The sequence below is a fragment of the Neovison vison genome, chromosome 6 (assembly GCF_020171115.1).
Source record: "Neovison vison isolate M4711 chromosome 6, ASM_NN_V1, whole genome shotgun sequence".
In the NCBI taxonomy this organism is placed as follows: domain Eukaryota; kingdom Metazoa; phylum Chordata; class Mammalia; order Carnivora; family Mustelidae; genus Neogale; species Neogale vison.
The window spans coordinates 128,553,151-128,566,073 of NC_058096.1; the positions used below are offsets into that span (position 1 = coordinate 128,553,151).

The 12,923-nt window shown below is 46.9% G+C and overlaps 1 protein-coding gene across 1 annotated transcript in view; it reads right to left on the reverse strand.

The window, feature by feature from the left end:
* Nucleotides 1-2,363: 2,363 nt before the first annotated feature.
* EPHB1 (EPH receptor B1) overlaps nt 2,364-12,923 on the reverse strand; it is a 285,129-nt gene continuing 274,569 nt past the window's right edge. Inside the window, exons 13-15 of the mRNA XM_044252314.1 lie at nt 8,177-8,370; nt 6,166-6,321; nt 2,364-2,863 (exon numbers count right to left, since the gene is read on the reverse strand). Coding sequence (XP_044108249.1) covers nt 2,755-2,863; nt 6,166-6,321; nt 8,177-8,370 — 459 coding nt within the window. The 3' untranslated portion in view covers nt 2,364-2,754. The remainder of the gene's footprint in view (nt 2,864-6,165; nt 6,322-8,176; nt 8,371-12,923) is intronic.

The following is a 12,923-nucleotide window of genomic DNA, read 5'->3' on the forward strand; positions in this document are numbered from 1 at the left end:
CCCAGTGGTACGTGTTTTGACACCCCCTCCAGGCGATGCCAATGCACGTTCAAGCTCGAGCCCCAGTGGGATCGTGATGAGAACAAGAGCCCAGGTGCCTGAGTCAAAATCCCGACGCCACCATTGTGTGATGCCGGAAAGTTCTTGTCTCTGTTCCTTCATCTGAAAATTGGGGGTGGTCAATTACCAGCTACCACTTTACAAGATGCTTGTGGGGAAGAGAGTTAGTAGATGTGAAGTACTTTCACCACACTTGGCAGACAGAACCTGCTTAGGAGTGTTAGGCCCCATCAAAGGCTGATACTACTACCGGATTAGACACAAGAGGCAACAGAGGCTCAGAGAGGTTAAGGACGGACCCCGTGCTACAGAACTCCCCCCGCCCCTTGCTCTCTGTCTCCTTGGTGGGATCTTACAATGAAACCAAACCCAAGGGTGTGGCACGACCTTCACCTTGACCTTGCTTTGTGGACGGTCAGAAGGTGGGCTGGCATTGGTGGAGGCACAGTGAGAATTTTTGGGTTAAAGATGCTGCATGAGGAATTGGGTGGTAAGTTAAAATTCACTCCTGTGGAAAATTAAGAGTAGATTCGCCAAACTGCCTAGACTTGTAAGACACTTCATGGATTGAAGTCTTTGGGGTAATTAGCAAATTGTGCATGGAATTGGCAAGCTATTAATAAGGGGAAGTTTTCTCTTCTACTTGCTACATGGCTGCGTTGGGGCCCTTTGCAACCATAGACAAATCCTCTAAGACAGTTCTGTCCATCTCCTCTTGGCCTCCAGGGGATAAGCACAAGGGTGATGCATTGAGATGGGGCCCCCTGGCAACAGAGCTGTACTCCTAGGCCCAGGAACCTCTCTGAAGGTTCTTCAGAAGGTATGACCTCCCCCTGTACAATGTTTCCTAAGACTGGGGGAAAAGGCTCATCTCACCTTAAATTTGCATTCAGTAAGCTGCATGGGATCTGTGGCTCCTTTTACTGGCTCAAGCCCCTCCCCCCCCGACCCAACTGCGTGTTCTCAGACATAGCACAAGCGAGCCATCTAAAATAGGCTTCAGTGGCTTTTACAGAATTGGCCTGGATATGAACTTCCCAAATGCAGTATGTAAACTGAAATCAGGGCTGATGGTCTATTACTGGTGATTGTTTATATCTATCTGCCAGTGGCTTCGTAAGCTGCATATCTGAGGCTTCAAAACCTCATATTTTATTCAGCTCTCCCTTTGGGTTCCATCAGTGAGAGAGAGTTTAATATATTCTGCTTCTTGGGAATCACAAGGTACAGAAGGTATTCCTTTGCTCCCCTTTGTGGGGAAGAAGGACACCTGTTAAGGATTCTCCTAGAACTTGGGGATGGACCCACTGGGGTCTGAGAACACACACTCTGACACCATTCTATGTAAACCCAGACATGCTTCTGCTCATTTTAATTAGACAGATAAAATTAGCAAGGAGATTAAGAGAAAAGGAGAAATTAAAAATATTTAAATGTTAGGTGGAATTTACAAAAGCGAATTGAACAATGAGGTACAAGAAGGAATGCAGAGAAACACAGACACATTTGAAACATTCCTCGGATGCCACGCGGCTTACGCCAGTCCACAGATCAGGTAAGAAGAATTCTCCCTTGCCATCTCTTGAATTGCAGATTTCAGGGATGTGGAAGAACATTCTCCAGAAACACTTTCCTTCTCCTTCTCTTCAGATGTTACCAAGAACAACTAATCAGTCAGTATCATTCTAGAATGGCCCACACTGCCTCCAATTCAAACCACTCACCTGTTTCTTGTCTGAATTTGCAAGCTCCTGAGAGTTTTTTTCCCCCCTTTCATTTTATTTTTCTCCCTGCCCTCTCTCCCCATTGAGCCCATAGGCCAACTGGGCCAGTCAGAACACCAAACCAACAACACTTTCCAGCCCCTTGGGATTTTCTGGGGGCAAAGACTTCCTGGTTCTTCTTTCTTGTTTGCATCTGTTACGAACAAGCACAGTCATTTTAGAAGACAGACATACATGTGTGTGCTCCTGCACACAGAAACAGGTTTTTCTTTTTTTTTTTTCCCCAATTTGTGGTTTCTTTTTCCTTTTTGCAGAAAATGCAAACAAAAGAGAAACAAGGTTTTCAATTGAAGGTACATCTCTTCTTCAATATGAAGACATTAATTGAATTGGTTGGATCCCCCATGCAGTGGTCAGCAAGGTCCTTTGGCAACTGACAGAACGACATCTGGAGACTCAGGAGCTGGGGTTTGCTTGAAGGAACTTCCCTACACGAGTCATGAGCAAAGGGAAATGGATGTGGGAGAAGGGAGAGGGCTCGTGGGGAGGAGTACAAAAGGAGAAAAGAAAAGAATGTCATTGGTGAGGAAGAAAATGGAAAACTGCCTGTTTCTTCCCTCTACCTCCTTCCCTTTCTTCCTGTGGATAGGTGACTCCAGACCCCCGAGGGGGGAGCGAGTTTACTCTTGGTTCCCCTGATGCATATTGTTTTGTCTTCACTTTCATTGAACGTCACCTTTTCGTGCTTTTATGATCACAGATTTGGTTTCCCACGGCATCTGAAACATGCTCTGTCACTGAGAAATGAAGGTTGCCCATTAAGAACAGGTCCAATTTCTTCTTCACTGATGTAATGCATTTCTCAGTCAAGAAGCCCATCTTTCCAGAACATTCCACAGTGGTAAACCTCTGGTGTCCTCTTGAGCCTGGTCCTTTTCCTTCCTCTCCTCCCCCCAGAAAATGAGAGTTCTCATGCCATTGCCGTTGGTGACTGACTCATCTGGACCCTCATAGAATGAATGCTGTTCAGGATTTTCTTCTGATGACCTGCCAAGGTGACCCCTATTCTCAGGAGGTCTCTGGGAGGGAGAAAGCCACACACAAAAAAAGGCACTTTAGTGTTAGGGCAACATTTCACAGATCAAAGCTCGTCACAGAAGGCAAGTTCTTAAAATAGTTGGACAGACAAATAAAAGTGTTTAAAATCCAACACTCAAGTTTACCCAAGTCTTTGGCAAGCGCCTACCTAGATATTTTCTTGCTTAATCTCACTTGCTTTATGCAGTGGCCCTCATCCCCAATGGCCTCTCCCACTTGGACAATCCTCGAAGTGTTGTGCCCTGTTCTTCACCTCTGGGTTCTGAAGCAGCCCCTTCCTTGTGTCCCTGACCCTATGTGGACTGGAACTTTCCTCTGTTGTTTTTTTGAATACTCCAAGCATACACTATATGGGGCTTTAGTTATGCTGTGGAGCTTTCTGCCTAAATTAGTGATCACCCACTGAGATCGGAAAGATGTGGGGTTTGCTGGGTTTTCTGAAGTTTTTCCCCTGAGTTTCCATTTTCTGCCTCTGTTTGAATTTTAATGTCATGAATTTTTAAGAAGGGTGATCTCAAAATAACTTTCAAATATCTGCCCAAGCAGGAATCCAAGTAATGTGTTTAGAATAGGGGTTTGGATTGGCTTCATCTTTAAGCTGTGAGTCTTAATAGGATCAAGTTCATGGCTTATATTTAATTTTGGGGAGATCCATGCACCTTTCCCTAGTAAATAAATATTTAGTTAGTAAATAAAATAATAATAATATAGCATTGTTCGAGCACTTCTCATATGCTGTATACTATCTCATTTATACCTAATGAAGCATTTCATGAATATTGACAAACCACTCAAAGTCCATAATAGTTTAAGCAGTAATTGTTTCTCATGTGCATCCTGTAGGCAGGCAATAGGCCAAATGCTTTGCTTGCACTAGTCCATTAACCTCTCACCACAAACCAATGAGATGGGTACTATTACTGTTTGCCCATTTGTGAACAAGGCAAGTAGGGCTCAGAGAAGTTAAGTAACAAGCTCAAGATCACACAACAGACAATTGGTAGTCGCACTGGGTTAGAACTCAGGACTACCTGATGCTTAGCCACGCTTGTAGAGCTGCTCTTAAAACTCTTCTTAGCTCCTACCTCTAGGTGCCTATGCTTCCCTCAACCCCTCCTTTCAGCTGGTGGTCAAGCACCTCAGGGCGGCAGCTGGCTCAGCTTGTCAAACTGTCCATGTCTTTTCAGCAAACACTTCTGAGAGGCATGCTTGAATTTGGAATTCACAAATTGTCCTGCAATCTATTTTATTTAGTTGCTCATGTACTTTTTCCATTTTTATCTCTCAAGAAACCAACTACATTGCTCCAATAGTGTGCCAACATTTTTTACTTTGAACTAAATCCCTTAATTATTCCTTTTCTGGACCAAAGGAAAGTACTACATTTGATTCCTTTAGTTGAGGGGGATTAGGGGGTGATGGCCTCACACTCAGCCATATCACAGTGGGGAAGCAGGAGCAGCCCCACCAGCGTGGGCACCAGCTTCTGCCCCTGATTCCAGGCTCTCCAATCCTCTAGGACATCCACTTTATCTCTGCAAGATGGGGAACCTGGTTTGCCACTGGTAAGTTCTTCTTCTCTTTTTGTGTGTTATTTGTTTGTTTGTTTGTTTGTTTTTGGTGGTGCCTGACAATAATTTATGGTAACAGGGAGAGCCTTGTTTAGGCATCAACAGAAAAATGAACCCACATTTAAAAAATGAATTCTGCTGTTTTGTGGATCGTAGGCTAGATGCACGCTCAAGCCATCTTGTTGGAGAAAGTGGAGGTTCCATCGTTTCTGGCAAGAATCAACCTCAGAGAGGTAGAGCAGGACTCCGGGAAGACTGACTGCAAAGCTGTTGCCCAGGACAGAAGCTGCTCCTCTGGGGTTCAGCTCCTGGGGCTGGTTGGGACCACCCCTCTCCCCTGGGACCCAGTAGCTGGCCCACCACAGGAGGAAATCCCAGCACTTAGCATGGTGTCTGGGATATAACAGGGGGCCCGTAAGTGTTTGCCAATTGCCTGGAGGATTGACCGATCCTCTAACCTAGGAAATGTGTGTCACAGGCCACCAAGCCTCATATTGTCCATACACATTATGGACCAGGTGGCCAGTGAGGCCCCCTCTAGCCGGATGCGTGTATTCAAAATTTAAACCTTGCCGACTTCAGTCCAGTGCTTCCCAGCCTTGGCTGCACGAGAGTCATGTGGGGAGTTTTAAACATCCCGATGCCCAGGGCTCAGCTTATACCAATAAAACCAGAAAATCTAGCAGTGGAAGTCAGGCATCCATATATATATATATATATTTTTTTTAAAGATTCCCAGGTCATTTCAGGGTGCCACAAAGTTTGGGCATGATGTGCCGCCAGGGCGAACTGGTAGGAGAAGGAAGTGGCCTTCAGGAGAGAAGGCTTTAGCCCCTGCTTTGCCACTCGTGAGCACTGAAGCTTTGGGTGCTAACTTACCTCCTTTCTGAATCTGCTGAGTGCAAGGAGGGAGCTAAGTAATTATTTCCCAAACTATCACACCACGAAACTCTGCCCATCCAAAAGATGGTTCCACAGTATTTAATAATTTTAAATAGGTTTCTTTCTTTCAGGATTTCTCATGGCCTTTACAATGCTAATATGTGTAGCGAATCTCCAAAAGAGTGATAAAGTGTTCAGTATTTCCCAAATTTATTTGACCGGGGGAACTTTTTTCCAAGGAGAACCTATTAACATTTCCCAGAACAGGTGCTGCTCAGAACATTCTTGGGGAAGTGATGGACTAATGGATGTTAAAGACCCTTTCTGGTTCTCATCGTATTTGAATAATTTTAGTTTCCATATTCCTCCACCCTCCTGTGGGAGCTGCAGACTGGTAAATAATTGGTGGGGGATGGAAACATCTGCTCATTCACGAGCGCTATCTAAGTACGGATCTGAGCTCCCCACACGTCTGGAATTGTTGCTGAATCAGTGCAGTACCCCTTCCTGCAGTGTTGCTGAAGGTGCTGGCTGGCTGTGTTCTCTCCATCTGGATGTTCTTTTTGATGGAGGAGAGACCCTTGATGATGAGACAAATGACCTATGGCTGTGACTTAGAAGAACTCCCCTTTGGGACCAGGATCGATCTCAGCCTCGCCACCCGAGCCCTCCATCTTTCCAGGGCCTTTCCCCACCAGGCCTGGTTCTAAACAGAAGTGGAGTTCTAGGGGTGAGGCCAGAGAGCAGAACTGGTCCCCTGAGCCACAGCACGGAAGGAGACTTGGTCCCCCCCCCCACAGGTGGCACAGAGGTGAACACCCGTCACTTACTCTGATGTCATCTGGGTGACCAGCTGGAGGGAGGTGAAGCCAGCGGTGAGGAAGCTGTCCCTATACTGGACCATTTTGATGGCACTGAGCCAGTCATCCACGGTGGTGAAGGCCGTGAAGTCTGGAATGGAGCGGTCTAGCAGGGGCTGGGAAGGCCTGTGACAGAGAGACAGAAAGAGACAGACAGACAAGGGGGAAGTGAGCCCACAACTTCAAAGGTGTGTGGACAGAGCCACACTCTGGGCAGACAGCAGACTTCATGCAGGTTGAGAGTACCTTGCTGACAGGATGCGGATTACTGGGGAGGCCTGCACTGACCCTTCTTTCCTTCAGAATTCTGGTGGTGAGGTAGCCCCTCCCCTGCCTGTGGGCCCTGCGACACTTCAGCTGGGCCAGACAGGTAGACTGAGGCAGCATGCAGTCTGGAGGAAGAGAAGGCCTGTACCTCCTTTGCAAACTGGGAGTGAGGAGCTTCACCATCCAAGAATATGGTTCTTTTAGAAATATATGAAGCTTACTATAACCTTCCCAAATCTATAGGTAACATTTTTTTTTTCCTGGTTCTGTCCTCAGCTAATTGAAATCAATGGAACAGAACAGCCCTCCACTGACCTTCTCTGGCACATTCTCAAAGCAAACACCCCACAAATCAACCCACAAAGCAGGGTTCCACCTTGACATATCTGTCAACCCCCAACACCCATGCCTAGTCCTTCACCAAGAATTAAAGATGTGACCTCCAAAATCTCTTGAACACATCCACCTCTTTCTGCACCATTACTCCGACTTAGGACCCTATCTTCTCCATCATTATTGCTGCAATAGTCTCCTGCCCCTCTTCACACATGTTCCTTATTCTCGACATAAGGTCTACACTGTAGCTGGGCGTTCTTTGAAAAATGCAGGTGCATCATGTGCATAACCCTCACCTTGATCCCGAGCCATGTCAAACCCTTCAATGGGTGCTCGCTGCTCTGAAAATCCAGCCCAGAAGCCTTCACAGGGCCTACAGACTCTGAGTGTCTGGCCCTTGTCCACCTTGCCAGCCTTAGCCCTGACCCAGTCCCCTCATAGACTGGACTCTGAACACACTGACCCTGTCCTTCCCATCCTTGAGGCTCTGCATATGCTGTTCCTTGGCTGGGAACACCTGTTCCTCTCCTCAAATCTTCCTTTCATTTGGTTCATGCATTCCCTCCCTTTAGCACTCAACTGGAAGAATGCTCATCAGGGATGTGTCCTTGATACCAGGTAAGGTATGTGTCCCTGCTCTCCAACACCATGCACCTCCCTCTCATAGTGGCTATCAAGGCCTCAAGTCTGCATTCCTTTGGGTGATCCTCTGGGTTTGGCACTCCTAAATGATTCTAAGCTCCAATAGGGCAGGAATCAGGTCTATCTTGTTCATTCGATACTGCTGGCAATGGGCACAGAGCTTAGCATGTAAGTGCCCAGTAAACTTTGGTTGAAATGATCAACTAATCAGCCAGCTAACACTGCAGTGTTAGAGAGTAACGTAGAGCTGACTGTTGCTGACAGGAGCCCAAAGTCATTCTGTGCATTCTCTCCTAACAATCCAATGACTTTGTCTATGCCCCACAGCAATCAGAGCTTTTACTTGCCAATAAGTAGGCCAAGGTTCCAAATCTGCAGCTCTACCTGGTGTGGTTAACAGAAAGGGCGCCTTCTGGAAATAGGATCTCCCAGAAGTGGGGCCTCATTACCACTCCTCAATTATTACAGAGCCAGCAGAAGGTGGAAACCCAGATGGGTATCTTGATATCTGCCCATAGCCCATGCTGGGAGTGGGGAATACTTTAGAGAGGTGAGGGAAAAAAAAAAAAAAAAAAAGGAAAGATGTCTTGGAGTTTCTCCCATTGGTGGATAAACTTAGGCACCTCCCCCTTACTGTTAACATATCTAAAGGCTATGTTAGCAGCCTTGCTACTGGGCCTGCCCCCAGCAGTGCGACCACCCACACCCAGGAACCACGCCATTCTGTGAAACTCACACGGCGGTGATGGTTGCCACAGTCTTGAGACTTGCCGGGTTCCGGATCATCTTGTCCAGGGTGTTGACAATCTCCGCGAAGCGGGGCCGGCTGTTGCGGTCCTTCTGCCAACAGTCCAGCATGAGCTGGTGCAGAGCAGCTGGACAGTCCATGGGTGGAGGCAGCCGGTAGTCCTGCTCAATGGCATTGATGACCTGCAGTGACGCACATGGGGACAGGTATGATGGGGTGAAGAGACATCAGCAGTCATAAATTCATAAATTAGCCCCGAAGGATGGAGCTTCCCTGAATCAGGGGCTCTCTTTCCATGCTCAGGTACCTCTCACCATAATGGGCTGTATATGTACTTGGCCTTTTGCCCTAGACTGTGGGCTCCTGGAAAGTAGGGACCATGTCTCACTGTTCCTTCGTGTCCTCAGCATGTGCAGCAAGGCCTGACATACTGCATCTCTGTCAATGCTTCCTGAAGGATGAGCTGGTGAATGGCTTGAACTTCTCCTCTCTGTACCGGGACATCAGGCACCATTCTGCCTTGTTGGCAGCTGGTGGCACGGGGCAGCGATGGAGCAATGGCACTCGGGAAACCTAGTGAGTCTGTTAGTTCTAAAGGATACCCTGCGAAGCCTGCAGTGGCCTGGTCCTCACACTGCTAAGGGAGGGAAGGGATCAGCATTTGATAGAGAGCCTGCTTTGTGTCAGGGCCCTTCTTGAAGCTTCCCGTGCTCTGTTTGCCTTCTTCTCCACGACGCAGCACCATGCATTGAGCTGAAGATAATTTGGCTACGTAAACTGGTTAAGTACAGTGACAGCGGTCAAAATACCACGGCGAGTGAGCTAAAATGAACCTTCCCGATCAGGTTTTGGTAATTTGCGCAGTCTCTCGGGGACAATTTTGTTCAGATTTCCAGATCTTTAAGTACTTCTTCCTACTTTTCATATGTTGTAAGCGTTTTTATTTTTTTAACACCTTACTTCTTAATTTCCAATTCATTTAAATCAATTATGCCTCTTCTATTTTTTTTTTTTCCCGTCATCGTGAAGATAATTGTAAACGACCCAGTGCTAAACATGTGAATTTATTATGGTTCCCTCCTACCACAATGGAAGGCCTGGAATACAATGAGCGCCTTGGAGTGATGTTGCAAAAATGTACCTATTGAAATGGAAATGTACTCACATTGTAATATTAGGTAAAAGAGCAGGCGGCATAACTGCAGGTTTAGTATAATCTTGCTTTTGAAAAAAAAAAAAAAACAAAAATCAAAACAAAACAAGAAACAGTAATTACACCCATGCATACAAAAGACCTTGGAAAGATACATACCATGGTGTTAATGACGGTTGCCTCTGGGCAGGTAGACCCAGGAGTGCTCTTTATGTTTCTCTTTTTGCTTGTTTGTGTTTTTATTTTCTATAATAATTATACATTGATTTTATATTAAAATAAACAGCTCAAGCACCTTAAACAACAAAGGAAATAATTTGGAGTTCAGGGATTTTCAGGTGTTTTTGCCTCTACTTTAAAAAAATGTCACATTCATTTCAACTGATTATTCTTTTTTTTTTTTTTAACCTTGTAGATCTGTCAGAAATTAAGCATTTTCAATCAGTTTATATTTTTACAAATTCTATGCCCAGTACATAGGACATAAAGTGGGGCATGAAATAATATGACCTGAAGTCATTAGAGATAATCAAGGTGTATTATTCCTTCTCTTCTAGGTGGCGGGAAAACCAACAAGCATACAAACCATACCAATATTAGCACTATCCACAAACTGGAGACTGGGAACATTCACTTTATGTTATGCCGCTGATAGATTTTTACCTCTGCCAAACTCCTGCCAATCAAATCACCTTCTCTCCTTTTAGGAGGGCATTACAGCCCCACTTCCCCAGAAGGAAACAGAGGCACACAGTGCAAATAACCTGCCTGGGGAACCACAGTTAGGAAAAGGTAGGACTGAGAAGACATTGCAGGAGGGTCTGATTTTAAGTCTGGAGTATCCTGAAGCCCTCGTTCCCTAGGCCTCTGTTGGGCTGCCACTGTAATCAGCCTGGAGAACAGTCCAGGAGTTGATGTCTTCATGGCAGCAAGCAGGGGTATGGAGCTCAACCAAGTCATCCATGAGGAAGGGTGGCCGGGGAAACTTCCCATCAGCCTGGCTCATAAATTGGCACCTTTTTCCAGTTCCTTCTAGGCAGCCAGACTGAGGGGCCTTGTCATAAAGTCCCTAGTCACTGTGGAGACAAGTGGGATTATCCATTGAATGGTTCTTCTTGGGTTCCTTAAGGACAAGCTATGTAGGGCTAGCGGGAGGGTCTAGTGTCTGTTCTCAAATCCTCATCAGGCTAGGGGCCCCCAAAGTCTTCCAGTGTAGGGCAGCTCACGTTCCTCTAAACTGCTGGCATCTCTGCTCAAATTATTTGATGCTAGAGCCCCAAATAGTATGTATTCCCACTGGCAAGCTTCTCTCCCATCTGCCTATAACCGGAGGGAGCACCAGATTCAGGGCCCTTCAGCAGGAGGCCCAGCTCTATGGTATGACCCGCTGACCCATGCTTTCCTGGGCAGAGTGTCACGAACGAGCCTGGGGGACCCATGCACACAGTGGATCATCTGTCTGTAATCTCTGGATCAAATGTAACCGAGCTATGCTTCCTATGTCTCCTCTGCACGCCCCCTCATTGGACATGTTGAAGACTGTCCTGCCATTTGCTTTTGTGTTTCCTCTGTTCGCTTGGTAGACCGTCTTTCTTTTCAAGAGGCCATCAGAACCACTGATCCCTCCTCCCCACAGGTCAGCCAGGAGGCAGACCCACACACAGTGCTGGGGACGGTATAGCATCATAGCTAAGGACAAAGACATTGGTGACCTGGGTTCGAATCCAAGTTTCACTTCTTATTTGCTTGAGAACCTTGGGAGAGTCACTTGGCTTCTGGAAATTTCACAGATGAGGTTAGTAAAAAGATTAGATGACATGACAAGGCGATGTCCAGCACTATACACGTGAACAGCAGAAGGCATCATTTCATCAGATGGGGGCTGTCATTCCTACCACGTGTAACACAGTAGCTGTCTTGGCAAAGGGGGTTACTATTGCACTTCTGGTCACTTGAAGGCCTAGAAGGTAGTGTTTGAGAAGCACCAAGCACATGGTGGGGGAGCTAATGAATACCAGATCCTTATTTCTCACCTTCCAGGATAGAGGATAGTTACACTTGTGTTTACAAAATGGAACTTCATGCCATTTGCTATTTCTATTAGATCATTTTGTTGTTACTACTTGAATTGATATTCTGGAAGCATGGGTGCCTCTTGTACATTGAAAAAAAATCCTTTACCCTTCACCCCAAAGAAAAAATTATTTTGGTCATTAATTGGTTTATCTGCTGCTTAAGTCTTTCATTGAAATGCTGTGACTTTGGAGAATTTGACTCTTTTTAAGGATCTGGGTATTTTCCAAATTTTCTGAGTATATAACTTAAAATCAAATTAAAACATCATCATTTCAAAAAAAGAACTGCGGTCCTCTAGTGGGGTTTGGGGACCATTCTTGGTCATGCCTGCCTTGCTAACAGATGTGGAAAACAGGGAGGAGACAGGGAGAAGCCCCTTCCATCTGGCCAGCCAAGGGCTGTAAACACCATCTACCATGTTTGAACTGTGTGAAAAGATATAGGCCAAGCTTGGGGGCATAGAGTGGTCATCTGAGAAGACTTGGAATTCATCAGAGTGAGTCCTGGGTCCCTTTCCTTGGTCTGTAGCAGGTTGGGATAAATGGCTGTTGAAAACACTGGAGATTAGAAAGAGATCAGACGCCATCTCCAGAGAGAAGGGAGAGTGAGGGTGTGGGAGTAAGAGAACCACATGAGGCAACTGTCACTCGGGCAGAATAGGTGGCTGGCTCCCTTGGAATGGTCTGCAGCAACCTTTGGGCCTGAAGGCCAGCACAAGCCAGCACCCTGGGCCCTTAGAGGCTGGGGCAGGGAGGGGGGAGGGGCCGCCTTTGTTCCCCTGGACCTGGAGAAGGCAGGGGCTGGGAGGGGACAGGGGCTGTTGGTGTGACCCCAGTGCCTCAGAGAAAGTGACTGGAGCTTCTTGGGAGAGGAGCGGGGCCCCTCCCCAGGTCCTCCCATCCTCTGTGGGCTACCAGTGGCGCCCAGACAGGTCTTTCTCATTAGCGAGTCCGGCGGCACCTGCTCCACCTTCCACAGGGGAGACCGAAGTGGAGAAGCTCAGTGTCGTGGAGGAACCAGGGCAGAGGGGGTTAAGTCGAGCTCTGATGTTTCAGTAAAACCGAAGCTCCTCTCCACAGACACTGCCACTCTCATTATCTCTGTCAATCAGATCCAAGCAGCAGAACTTCCAAGTTCTCTCTCTGGCTGACAAACTCTCTGTACATGTTCAAAGACCTTCCTGGGCTCCGGAAGCCCAATTACCAGCACTCCGACTTGCCTCTGCAATTCCCTTTCTTAAAGCCTTTCAATTGTCATCTGTAGAATCCTCGACTGCCACCACCTCCTGGTTTCTGACGCGTGGGGCTGCAGCCGGGGGCAGCCGCGGCCCCTCCTGGCTGTCTCTCAGGCCAGGCCTTTTCTGAGGGGGCGAAAGGTACCCCCTTCCATCCAGAGAAGAACTGCCCTCAGGGCCATGTTGAGGGGACTTGTGTGGGAGAAATACCACAAAATTGGAATAAACTGCTACTTTGCATATGTTCCTCTTCCCTTTGAGACGCAGCTCAA